This window comes from Rhamphochromis sp. 'chilingali' (genome assembly GCF_963969265.1).
Source record: "Rhamphochromis sp. 'chilingali' genome assembly, chromosome: 10".
Classification (NCBI taxonomy): Eukaryota; Metazoa; Chordata; class Actinopteri; order Cichliformes; family Cichlidae; genus Rhamphochromis; species Rhamphochromis sp. 'chilingali'.
This window is the reverse complement of record NC_137937.1, coordinates 32,979,110-32,992,701: the sequence shown is the minus strand read 5'-3', so window position 1 is coordinate 32,992,701 and position 13,592 is coordinate 32,979,110. Positions and strand designations below refer to the sequence as shown.

General features: G+C 42.4%; 1 protein-coding gene across 2 annotated transcripts in view; it reads right to left on the bottom strand.

Moving 5' to 3' along the window:
- znrf3 (zinc and ring finger 3) overlaps positions 1–13,592 on the bottom strand; it is a 65,584-nt gene that overhangs the window by 26,874 nt on the left and 25,118 nt on the right. For both annotated transcript variants that reach the window (XM_080893405.1, XM_080893404.1), the window contains exon 2: positions 2,230–2,352. In XM_080893405.1, the coding sequence (XP_080749531.1) occupies positions 2,230–2,352 (123 nt within the window). The remainder of the gene's footprint in view (positions 1–2,229; positions 2,353–13,592) is intronic.

Below are 13,592 nucleotides of genomic sequence, written 5' to 3'. Positions count from 1 at the left end.
CCGACCCCTTTTCCTGTGTCTTCCTCTACTGCGATTATTTTATTTGTCAGAGCAGTTCTCTATAATAATGAGCTCAACCCGACATCCCTGTGCCACTTAGCTGAATAACCGAGTACAAATCACAAAAGCACAGAGGAGCAATGTCCTGTGTAGCTCCAGCTAAATGCCCATCAGTGAGTGTTGATCAGCTCCGAAGCACAGCTGGGGGCCCAGTGTTCCCAGACAGTTTATATTTAGACGCTAGGTTTTTGTAATTGAATGGAATCTAAATTGACCAGACAAGACCCTGACACTGTTGGTGGCAAAGTGGCAGTAAAGCACACTTGGGTTCAGTCAGGGGACAGTCTGGTAGGGCGGGAGAAGGGTGGGGGCCGCCGAGCACGAGGCCAGGCCAGGCGGGGTGAGGGTGCAGGAGTGGGCATCGTATCCGGAATGGGGCTGGGCGCATAGCGGCCTGGTGGTCTGGCTGGCTGGTCGGGCAGAGGGAGCAGACTGGTAGGGGGTAAACACTGGACTGTCTGGCCTGGCAAAAGCGTTTGTGCCAACGCAAAGCACCCAGCTGTGTTCAGGCCCCAGGCGAGGGTTTGTCAAGATGCAACAATGGGCTTTCCCTCCTCTAATTATAGTCCTGGCTGAGTACACACAGAGGAAACAAGAGTGACCTAGAAGTTGGGGAGGCTGGCTAGAGGCCAAAAGGTCACAGGCCAAAGTTCTTGCCATCACCGCTACAGTGTCCCTTAGCAAAAGATCAGATCTAGAATATATAAAAATGGCCAGCTCATTAGGACTCTGCTCTGACCTGGTCCACTAAGCGGAAGGTGTGGGTTTCTCTAACTTGGGGTGTCCCCGTGGCTCAGTTGGCTAAGACACATCCCGCGTAACCACAACATTGTGCATCTGAATCTGACACTGGTGCATACTGTATCCTCCATTCATCCCGTCTCTCCTGTGTTTTTATTTTTTCTTTTAAACATGGTATGAAGGAACAAGCTGATGGGAACGACTGAACAAAAACTATCAACCTCGTTCCGATTCGCTCTCTTCCTTCTGAAAATGCACCTGCTTGTATTAAATTGCTGATCTAATGTTACGGACATGATTCGTATGCTTACAGAAAAGGCAAACACACATTCAGCTTTACGTTTATAGAAAACTGTCAGAATCAAAAACCAGGAGGGGAAATGACTGATGTTTGTGACCTTGTCAGGTTTTTGCTTGTACTTCTAGTACTACAGCCTACTACCTACCATTAAAAATCTGATAGACTGAAAACATATCTGTTTTACCATCTGTTTAAATGTATTATTCACGTGCCATTTCTTCCACTTGTGCTGCTGAAACTCAAGCGTGGGCACGTCGCCACGATAAGGACTACTTAGCTGATGAAATCCAGTTAATGAGTTCTGAGCATAACATTAGTTTTCAGGTCTCAGTGTATGTCAGCTAGAAACCATCATCAAACAAAGTGCACCATTAGGATGTTTATATGGCACGTGGGCTTCTGATATTATGAATGGCTGCTCTCTTTCTGTCACCAGGAATGTACAGGATAAATGAGACTATGGACAACACTCCCTTATTTCATCCTCTGGGGAATGTTGGTACATTCCATTAAGAGGAACACTTAATTAAAGCACGATAAAATACCACTGGAGGTGCCTGGGCACTGGAGGAAGGGAGGGCGGGAGGATAGGGATTGGGGAGGGATCACTACACTCTTGTTCTGACCACAATGGGAAGTAAGAAGCAAAATAAAACTAAACCATCCTTCCATGAATTGTCTCAGTGACTGCACTATATCAAAGCTAAACCCTTAAAGGGATTTTCATCAAATGCAAGGAAATAACTTTTCTTTACTCGCATGTTGACAGGTGACAATCTATTGTAATTTTAGGCAAATAGTAATCAAATTATTAGATATTTGTGCCCCAAGATGGCAAAATCCAAGGTGTTTTTTTGGGCTCTGAATATCAAAGAGTATTGCTAGCTTCTAATTTACAGTGAATTACGGTGTCAAAGTGACTCACCTGCATTGTTAAATGCTGATTTTCATTTTATTGCATGGTTCAACAAACCTGCAGTAGCACAGTAAAGAGCAAGGTGCTGTAATATATTAACTTTCTGAAAGGATAGTCATTGGATGTACATTAACGGGAAACAAAAGGCAAATTCAGAAACTAACACGGTGGCAAAACGGAAACTTGAAAACATAAAAAAGCAGTTCTTTACCTTTCCAAGCACCGTGAGACAACTGGGGTCCAACTCCGGCTGCTCCAGCTTCACCACACCAACCCAGCCATACTCGTATAGGTCCTCTTCATCATTATTATTACATAGTCCCAAAGGATGCATCTGGAAAGACAATAAGATGGAGAAATAAATATTTGTCTCTATGCTACGGAGCTAGTATCACATTAGAAAAGTCAGAATGTGCAACCTTCAAGATTAAAAAATAAAATGTGCATCCGACATACATGATGTATCAAGTTTCAGGGTCTTGGCATCCCCACGTTCTGAATTTGACTCACAAAGAGGTAAATTACAAGCTTAAAGCTGCACAAACATCTCTTGGATGCATTCCTCATATTTATAGGGAATATAATGTTCTTTTAACCTATGATGAAATTTAAAAGCATTAGGCACCTGAGCTATTCTCTGTGTGCTTAACTTATCCAGAATCTAAACATACAGAAGACCTTTTAAAGAACAGCAGCAACATAAGCAAAATCAGGATTTATGTGCTTTCATGGATCTGCTGATCAGGCACATTTTTACTGAATTTCTACTTAGGGAAAGGTGCATTAAGTCTACTACCATTGTTACTGCTGGAAATGATTAATGCTGCTGCCATTTCTATTGTGCTTGTGCATACATGCACAGTGACTGGTTACATTGCATCTTCTCTTCTTAAATTGGAAAGTGAATGTTGACATTTTCTTCGAGCAGCATCAAACATTGTCTATCAGGTAACTTCAGGTGTCAACGCATACACAAGGTCACTAATATGCACCAGTTCTTTGCTTTGCAGAGCAAGCACATTCACATTGTTTACATATAAAGGAGGGCATAAATCACTGATTGATGAAGAAGGTTGGAAAAATGCAAAGTGGAATATTTTCAAAGAATAAGAACAAAACAAAACAACAAATTCTGTTCTACAGTTTGACATCAGGAGACGGCTAAAAGCTAATCCAATCACCAATCTTGTGGATATGCTAGAATGCACTCCCAAAAGATGTGTACGTCATGAGGAAAATTAAAAGATGATAAAAAAAAAAACTAAAAAAAAACCCAAATTCATTCTAAGCGTGTAATTACAGGTTATTATATTTTTATTACATTTTATGTGTTATTAAGGGTCCTTCTTTTTCTTCACATACCCACAAAAATATAAAAGCTCTCCAGCACAAAACATCAAGAAACCAAAAAAGGAATGGCTAGAGGACAGCCATGACTGTCAGGCTGTAATTATCAGGAAAAAGAAAAAAGAGAAAGAAAAATAATCGGATTAAAAATTGTAACCAAGTGGAGTCACCAAAATCCTGGATCAATTCCCCACCTTGGCAACACAGCAAAGACAAGCTCGCGTATTAGCATTAGAACTGGGCCAAATGACCTGCAGGCCGCTTTCGTATTAACCCAGTGACCACGGCACCCCAATCTGTGGCTCCGAGCCTTAGGCTACTCTGGGCCGGGGGCTACTGCTGATGACCCAAGATACCCTTCTTCCACTGGTGAACCCTGACCTTTGAACCCCACTTCATCGCAGAGGGAGCAGGTTGGTTGTGCAGCAGGCCAATTGAAGAGAAATTCAGAAAGTGCCCAGTCACTTCAGTTCCACAACCCTGAGAGGTCAAGCCCCTGACCTGAAGGGGTTTTGGGGGAGGACTTAGCTAATAGTAATGGGGTCAAATGCAAATCAAGTGGACTAAGTTCGAGTCACAGGAAAGGAATGTGGACAACGTGCATCATGCTAGAGCTCCACAAGGTAGCATCTTCTCTTTCTGCCTTTAGGGAGGAAATCTGAATAAGAGGAATCGGCTTTAATAGCACGAAAGCAGACAGCAGAAATCATTTGCTTTTTGAGGTATCAAGGTTAGAATTACATTTAGAAAAACCTAATATGCTCAATTTATGCTCTTTATTTGCATTCCTAGATTGTACTAAAGTAACTTTTGATGATTAACTTTAGGGATGGTTGATATGGCCCAAACAGAATATCATGAAATTTCAGAGTATTCTCACGATAACGATAAATTTTACGATATGACAAATTACAAAACTACAAAACTTCAACTTCACAACTTTATTAACCTCATTCTACATGACCCATGTGAGCATAATCCACTGCCTAATGGGGCGACATGTTTACACCATGAAATTAGCATATCATGATATAGTTTTTTGGGACTTTAGAGCAATCTGAAGCCTGATTTAGGCTTCTAATAATTACTTGTACATCCGCTGAACTCATTTGAAACTTTGGCCATTTTTAACATAAGCGTCTACCATTGTTAACATGTCTGACAGAAAGTAAGTATAAGTCTCCTTTCATACTACATACACTTACTTTTCCACGTTTTCTCTCTTATAGCCTGAATTACACCTTTACAGGGAAAAAAAAAATCCTCATCCTTGAATCCTCCTCCTCCTCCTCAGACCTCCCACACACAGACAAAAGTACGTGTGCTCAAACATGAAAGCTTAAGCTCCAACATTCAATCACAACCCTTTGAAACAAGTGGATCATTCTTGCAACAGCGCGCAAACACATAAAAAGTCATCACCAAGCGAGGCTTTCCTGACTCAAAACACCTTTTTACACATCCACAGGATGCAGTCACCTTGTCTTTCTGATTTCACATAAAACAGATTTTCAAAGCTGCCCTTTCTCTCGTTGTAGAGCAAAGCTTGCTCGGGTTGACCGTTCGCCTTAGGCTGACAGGAGCAGGCAGGCGGAGCAGGTATACATTACATACACATTTGGTATGATAATTTTAAAGCATATTTTCCCTCTCAGCTTTTGGAGGACGGCAAAATTGAAGGGAAAGACAAAGATTAAAGTGCGTAACTTGGTAAGTTTTCCATTCAACCAGCATCTCCCGACCTGCCCCCCTCCACATGTCATCACTGTACAAATCATACCATCTCATCTGCTCTGTGCATACCGCACACTGCAGTCAACTAAGGTAACATTTTAGATGTTATGTTAGATAAGGTGCAAGCGTGCAGATGGGAAAGACTCAGAGATAGTGTTGTGGTGGATCTACATGAGGACCGGGAAGCGTAGCCCTGCTTGCACTGTGATTATGACCTCCCTCTCTGGCTTGTCTAACAGCTTGGATGGTGGTGGGGAGCCCCGCCTGCGCCCCTGGTCCCTAAACACTAGGCCATTGTGCGGGGGCACTTGGACTCCAAATGGGACAGTGTTGTTGTTGTGCACCATGTTGTTATTTTAGAGGCTGGCCATTGCACCATTATCTCCACCACAGAGACTTTTTTTTTTCTTTTCTCAGATGTTGACGTATATGCGTTGATGGATGTGGGGATGGGGAGCAAAAGGAAAAGGAGCTCGGACTTGGATGAGAGATGAGAGGTGATCTTGCGAAGTGGGTCACAGCTACTGGCCGAGCAGACAAAAGATTAACGAGCACATATGCAAACGTGCGTTCACGCACACGCGCAGTTCCACGAACACACAATAAGACAGAGACTGTTCTCTCTTGTGTTCCAACTGCTAGCTTTCCCTGCAAGGCCCCAAAAATCAAACCAGCTCAGCCTGCTGGAAGCACCGAAGTGCTCCACTTTGCTCCGTTGCTTCGTACCCCAGGTTTGGAGGAAAGGCATAAGGCACTCCCTAAGTACCACAAGGGGGCGTCTCTTGTTCTACCCCATCTGTCCTGCCCCTTGGGGAGGCAGCCTTTCACATGAATATCTTGTTACACAAGCCACACTCGCAATAAAGTCCTGGCGGGGATTTGAACTTGGCTTGTCACTCAAGCTAGTCACAGCCCGGCACCGACCAATCTTACACCTCCGTCTGGAGAACCACCTGCAGACATTGTTAATATTCAGCACTGGTATAAAATGGAAATTGACGCAAACTTTGTTGTAGCAGTGCACCAGTTCACTCTGGTTGTTATAGCAACACTGGATGAATACATTTCATACTTTAATCTAAATATTTTCAAACACTTTCACACATTATGACTCATAAGAACATCACACAATCATCTTTCACTCAGAGATCCTTAATGGTCAAACAAGTGACCTGATAACTGTTGGTAATGGGATCAAAACAGAGCCGTGCTCCTTAAAACTCCCACCATCACCACTCGCACCCCCCAAGCTCTCAAAGGAAATCAAAATGCAAGTCACACCACTCAATGCCATTCTTCCCACTCTGTCTGTGACACAATTCGCTCAGCCTTTGATCGTACAACAACCACTTCTGCTGCTTCCCCATCCCGCTTCCCTCCCCTCCCCTTTGCCACACCCCTTTTCCCTCTCTCCTTCTAAATTATTGGTGGCCCCAGTTACAGCCCCCCATTACCCCTTTTCCCTCTTACACGTCCAAGACAGTCGCCCTACCTTGCCCTCGCCACACTATATTGTGCTTCTGTGAAAGTGGTAGTTACATTTTTTTCCCCTGTGCTGTGTATTAATGTGCTTTTTACAAATTCCATTCCCTCTGGTATCCTAACAAGATGAAAAATAGGAATGCTCAACATAAAAAGGTCATAATCAGCACTTTAACTCAACTTAAAAAAAATAAAAAAATCCTGTTTATAACTCTTTCCAATCTATTTTTGACACAGAAAAATAAAAGGCTTTTTATTTTTTGCGACAAAGCACAAACTTCAAAAAGATTACTCTCCAATCGTGCTTTTAGCACCACCAGCAAGGAAAGCCTTGTGAACTGGAGGGGAGCTGATGCTCACAGGGTACCAGAATCTAAAATTCCAAAAGAAGCTGCTGAATTGCATGTTTATTTAAAGTGATGCACTTGCTTGAAAATGGTGCATTACAACAAGCCATCCATACTACAGCACGGCAGGAGCCAAAAAACATCAAAAGCAAGTAGGAGGGGATGATCCCTGAGCTAAACCGATCTATACATGTTTATAGACTTGCATGTACTGTCTGTTCTTGACACCAATATTTTACTCAATCTGAATTCCAACACTTCCTTTAATGAGCTACAGGCCGCAGACAATAAGCCTCGGTTACAACAAAGTGGAAGTGCACGACAGTTTGTATTTGAAGTTCTTGAAGCTGGCTAAATGATTAACCATGCAGATCTCTCGTTTACCGATTCCACCTATAAGTTTTGGAAGAGGAGCTGGCACCAATTTCACAAGCACACAAAATCCAGAGGAAGAAAAACCTGGGCAGGAAGCCAGTCCTCGCACCCACCTGCTTCCCCGGTGCCGTGCATGTGTTTACGTATCTCACTGTTTGAGAACAGGCGTAGGGGTTTGTTTGTAGCGTGAAACATATCGGGGTGACCAAGGGGTGACTTATTCACTCCAGTGGAAAAGCATCTCACGCACAGCCCCCGAGCCTTTGACTCAGCCAGGTCCTTCATCCTCCTCACCGCCATCACTAGGGCTGGGCCATATTATACCGTTCACGGTAATACCGGTATAATGTTAGGCAACGATAGGAAAATGAAATATCGCGATAGAATATGAGTAAAACGCGCATGCACAGTGCCTTTGTTTTCATACGCACATGGCCGATTGTTGAGTGAAACAGATGAACCAGAATTGGTTTGTAAAAATGGTGCAACTTCAGTGATGTGGAACTGGTTTGGTGTTTGTCCGTCAGATACACAACAAAGCACATTTTTTTGCAGAACATGCAAGCGGCCGTCGTTAATGTTGTATTTGTCGGACTAAGATGCTCTTAAATCTGGGAGTAATCTGGGTCCTAAACTCAGTACACTTCAGGTCAAACAACACTGCAGCATCACTGAGAGTTAACTGTCTAAATTCTTTCATCTTTAATAAAACGATCAGCATTGCTGCTTTACCAGGTGTAACAATTCAGTTTAACTTCCAGGCATCCATGAAAACAAAAGTTATTACATTTAACGGAGTTAGAAGTTAGCAGGAAGCTAGCGGAAGTTAGCTCGCTAGTTTCGCTAGTTACCTAAGCATGATATAGCATGTTCTGACTGAGAGATTTCTGAAAAAAATCAAACGTACAGCTCTGCTATCACTTCCAACATAAATGAAGGCAGGAAACTAAACAGCAGTGACGTTTGTAGGGTTACTGAAGTTGGGCTAGCTGGTATATAATGATGTGCTACGTGATCGCTAGCGACACAGCTATGTTAGCATAACATAAACAGTGAAGCTGGAGGACGAACACTAAGGTTCCTCATGGTTAGAGACAAATGCAATCGCATGGCAGGATGCTGTAAACGGACCAAACGTCAGTCAGGAGAACAACTGAGATAATCCATCCACAATACGAGGTTAGTCATTAATATAGTGCAACAACATGGGAATAGAGCAGCTGCCAGAGAATTCAACATCAATGAATCAATGGTACAGAAGTGGAGGAAGCAAGAAGAATGAGTTTAATAAAGTTTGATTTATCTGACTGCTTTGTTTAGCTCAATGTGCCTTATGGTCCAAAAAATACGTACTGCACACTACAGTTTAATGTTGCAAAGCACCTCTTTTTTAACTTCAGTGGATATTATATATGGTTATGCTCAGGATATGTCAGCCCATTTCTACTGGAAATGCCTTTTGGTTAAACTTTCAGCAAGGAATTTGCATTTGCACTGTTACATTTTTATAAAGCTTTAATGTACATAAAAACCAGATTCTTGTTTAAGTGAAAATTAATGGAAGGTTGTCTTTTTGCGCTAGTAATGTTGTGGAGTTGTATTTTGTCTCGCATCAATTATATCGTCGGTTATATCGTTATCGCAAATTTTCAAATGTATATCGTGATAAATATTTTTGGCCATATCGCCCTGCTCTAGCCATCACTACCAAAATACTGTCAACTTCCTGGAATAACACACCGGTTTCTTGTGTTGATGGTTGTGGGGATGGGATGGCAAGGTGGGTATGTCTAATCACGGCTCAAAGACTCTCCCCTGGGAACTGTGGTGTCTTTGAGAGTCTCAAAACACAGTCATGAAAATGGCTAAGTCAGACTGGAATGCAACAGGATGTCCAGAGCCAGACAGGCAGAGCACACACAAAGCTCCACACACAGTTAAACAACCTTGAGCCTCAGTACATCTGCACACATTCACAGTATCTAGCAGTGAAAAACACAACATGAATCATATCATAAGGTTTTACTCAATAACGGTTAACAGCCTTTTATTGAGTATTTCAATTAGAAACTGTTACCTTCAAAGACAACACTGCATAATATGAAGGAATAACATGAATATAGCAATTAAAGTAATAATCTCATGTATTCATAGTAGAATTTATAGCTCACTCTTACTGCATGAAGGTGGCTGATTCTACAACTAAATTAAACTCATTTTAATTGATAGCTCACAGATTTTCTAAAAACTACCCATTCAAATCTTCCAGGTCTTTCCAGGAAAACAACAGTCATAACCACTGAAGATTTTACCAAGTAAACCAAATTAGCAAGTCTAAATTTTTCAGTAACAACTTCAAAAGTCTTCATGCAAACCAGCACATAACATGGATGCTCAATTGTGTAACATCCAGCTAACAAGCCGGGCCAAATCACACAAACCACCACAATGTCAACATAGCACCAGCTCCACCACCAGCCACTTCAAACTGTGGTGTGGTCAGGATGCAGTCAACTTCACCCCCAAACGCCCCTGCAAGCCAGACGTGGAAGGAGACTTCAACCAATTAGAAACACGCTGGTGTTTTACCCCCCCAGATGTCTTCTGCAAGTGTGTGTACACACAAGCACACCAGCTCTTAATCATAAGGCCGCAAATGAACTCTCTGCCCCAGTAAATGCAGGTCAGACTTCCAGTAAACGTATTAAAAGTGGAAGTATATGAGCTGCAGTTCCTGTGAGCCAATGCGGCTCAAATAAATGGGAAACGCAAATACTCATGGAAGCCGATTCACTCTTAAAAAGTTAGCATTTACAGAAACACAAAAAACAAACAAGCTGAGAACACCAACGACATTTGCGAGGCACAGTTTTCATTCGTATGACCTATAGTAGGTACCTGCAAGGAAAACATAGAAGTAACATCTGACTGAGATTCAAATGTCAAAAGGTCAAGCTGTCATCTGTTTACGTGAGATGCCTCTTTATTTTCTTTTTTGCTTCACATCACCTCTATTTAATTATCACGCATTCCCCACTGACTCAGAGAAATTGAATGAACCCTGAGGAGCTCAGACATCACGTTAGACACACAGAGGAAGCCAATCAGTCTGACACTGAGCCTTAATCCAAAAGATGACCCAAAACCCCCGAGTGAAGCAAGCAGTCTACCTCCTCATGCAAGTCGCTCCAGTTCAGGCTTTATGAGGTTAAGCTTCTAGTGCGGGTTGAAACGTGCGTGTTTAACAGACACTCGGAGACCTTACCAGGAGGATTTACACTAAGCGTCCTCAGCTGCAGACAGGTTACTTTAACCATGAGTCTTAGATGGGGACAAATCTGGCTACGCATGAAAAATTAGAGCAAGTTAACCCTGATCTTGAGAATCCAATTAGCTGATTAATTGGGGCGACTGGAGCTGAAGAAGTAGAGTGGGTTGTCTGCTAATTGGAAGGTCAGTGGTTCGATCCCTTGCTCATACAGTCCAAGTGTCAAAGTGTTCTGGGGCAAAATAATGACCCCTACCCACTCAATGCATCCATCAAAGTGTGTGTGTGGTAGCTATGGTTTACTTTGAACTTAATTTGCTCCACAGTACATCAGACTGTGGCTAAACAAAAGTATACGTCAGCGAGTCTTCTGATCCCGCTACACAAGTTCAATGTCAGATCACACTGAGGGGGGTGAGCACAAGAAAGGAGAAAGAGTTTTGAATTGCAGCCTTCTATGTATAGCATGCACAAATAGACTTACAAACTCAAATGCATCCAGTAAAACGCTACACACACACCTCCCCTTTTACAGTCACTCTTTGCCCCTCTCAATCCCTCTCTGCCCCTCTTTCCCAGCACTAGAAATAACTTCAAAGAGGGCTGGTAGCCTTGAGGAGAGAGGGAGCGGGATCCAGTTACAGTGGAGCATCTGGGAGGGCCATACAGGTGGGGCTGACACTCCTCCTCCTGTAACATTATCGCTGTAAAGGGATCCTTCTGCTTCTCCTCTGAAATAATGAAGACTTCCTCCCTTTTGTCTTCTCCACTGGGACCAAAAGAACAATTAGCCAAGCTAGCCATCTTTTATTTTGGTGGTATAAACCAGCCAACAAAGGCAGGGCAATAAACAAAATAATGTTGACAGAAAAAGGATCCAACAATAATAATTACATGTTGGACTTTGATCACTTAGACTTAAGAAAGCTGTAATGTCAAGGCCATGCCCCAAGCGAGCCAGCTTTGTGATACGAGCCTCAGAGCCGTCATCAACTGTCCGTTTGCCCCCCTCTACTCCAAGTCCACCTCTTAAACTCCCCTGAAAAATCACCTCTACACCATCTTCATAGCAACGGGCAAAGCAAACAAGTGTCATGGTTTCAGTGTGAGCAGGGGACACTGGCAGAGGACACCCAATATCATGTAAATGTCCTGATATGTAGCACAAGGCACTAGGGTTGACAGCTTTAACACTGAGCAGGACGCCGAGCTTGTGACTCTATTAACTCTCGGCGAGTGCATCCCGAAACCATCAATGGCGTGTGTGTGACTGTGTGTGTGTACGCACACTCAAAAGTCTCTCTGGTGTCACTTTCAGCTCTTCAGTCTTTAAAACCTAGAGTGACATGAACAAAGGACAGGCTGACAAAGTTCAGGGGTCAACACTGGGTTGGATGGCACCATTTTTTGGGGGGAGGAGTGGAAACAATTGAGATCATGGTGATCAAAGAAAGGAACAACAGCGAGCAAACATATTGTCTCCATGTGCAAGATGCTGCTGTCCTTATGAGGACAATTATGAAAGTAGGTGAACACATGCATAAATTATTTGTCGGCATCAAGGTGCCACTGTGAATTAATTAGCATGACTAACAGTGTAACAAGCAAAGGGAAATGGGGCTCATTAAATCTATACAGCACGCAACTGCACAGCTGTAGTACAAAACTCCAACATAATCTTTTTTCCACAACTGTCCTGACAAAGTTCAAAGTTGGAGATGATGTCGCCAAAATAATTATTCGATCAAATCAAGGTGAAAAATCCCAAAGTGACACAATTCTTAGTCATTATGTGAAACAAAGAATTTGAGAAGCTGAAATAAATTTGGACTTTTCATTTACTTGTTAAATAACGTACAGGATCTATGTACTATATGCATTGCCCTCAAAACATCAGCTATTGATGGCACTCGCAACAATAAAGTGAACCGTGATCAGCATTTCAGAAATTAAGCTGAATACATCAGATAGTTACCGAGGCAACCAGAAACCGGAAATGTCCACTAGCAATCAGCTGTCAGCAACAAGGTGATGCGCTACAAGAAGATGTTTTCTTGTGTAGATGCCTCTTAGATCTCAGTACCACAATAAAGCAATCATGGCCACGACAACACAGCACTAAATACATGCCAAGTATTTAAGTTATAGCTACGTGGCTAACCACCTCCATCCTGCATCACTCATGGCTACGAAAGAAAGCTATTATTAGTTAGCAACCGTTAGACACCTTGGCTTTACGTTTATATTATTTATTACAGACTGCAATCAAGACAGAACAGATGACTGCACCTCCCTCATCCTGGTTCTGCTGGAGTTTTCTTCCGGTTGAAAAGGATTTTTTCTTTCCCACTGTCACCAACAGCTTGCTCACAGGAGGTCATCTTATTGTTGAGGTTTCTTTCTAATATTGCTGGGTCTTACCCAACATACCATATAATATAAAGCACCTTACGGTGACAACTACTATCAATTGTTTTATATAAATAAAATGGAATTGCAATGACACATCTAATCAGGACAGTGTTTTGCTATAAGAGAAAGCTTGCAATTCAGCTGAGTTAGGAAAACTATCCGGGAGAAAGCTGGCTCCATTTTGATCCTCAAAACTAAACAATGGTTTCTGAATTAATGATGCAGAACATAATTTCGCCCCATCAAGTTCCCACTTGACCAGATGGGCTTCACTCCAAATGATCCCATTCATCTGGCTAACGTCAGCTTACCTACTAAATCCAACAATTGCTTTTGCTTGCAACTCAATGTAGCATCTAGCTGAACAGGCTAAGCTGGTTTTTATCATTTTAATTCAGAGCACCGCCCCCCTTCCTTGTGTTGTTTTTGTATTGTTGCTGGTCATTTTTTTTGCCGTTTATTACTAGTGGGCTCGATTTCTACATTAACAATAGCTGGTACTGCTCACTTTGAACACTGCAGGGGATAAAAGACACTTTGAGAAATGGAACTCAGGAGTAAGGACAAAAGTCACATCCTTCAGATTTTTGTGGCAAATGTGACCACAAA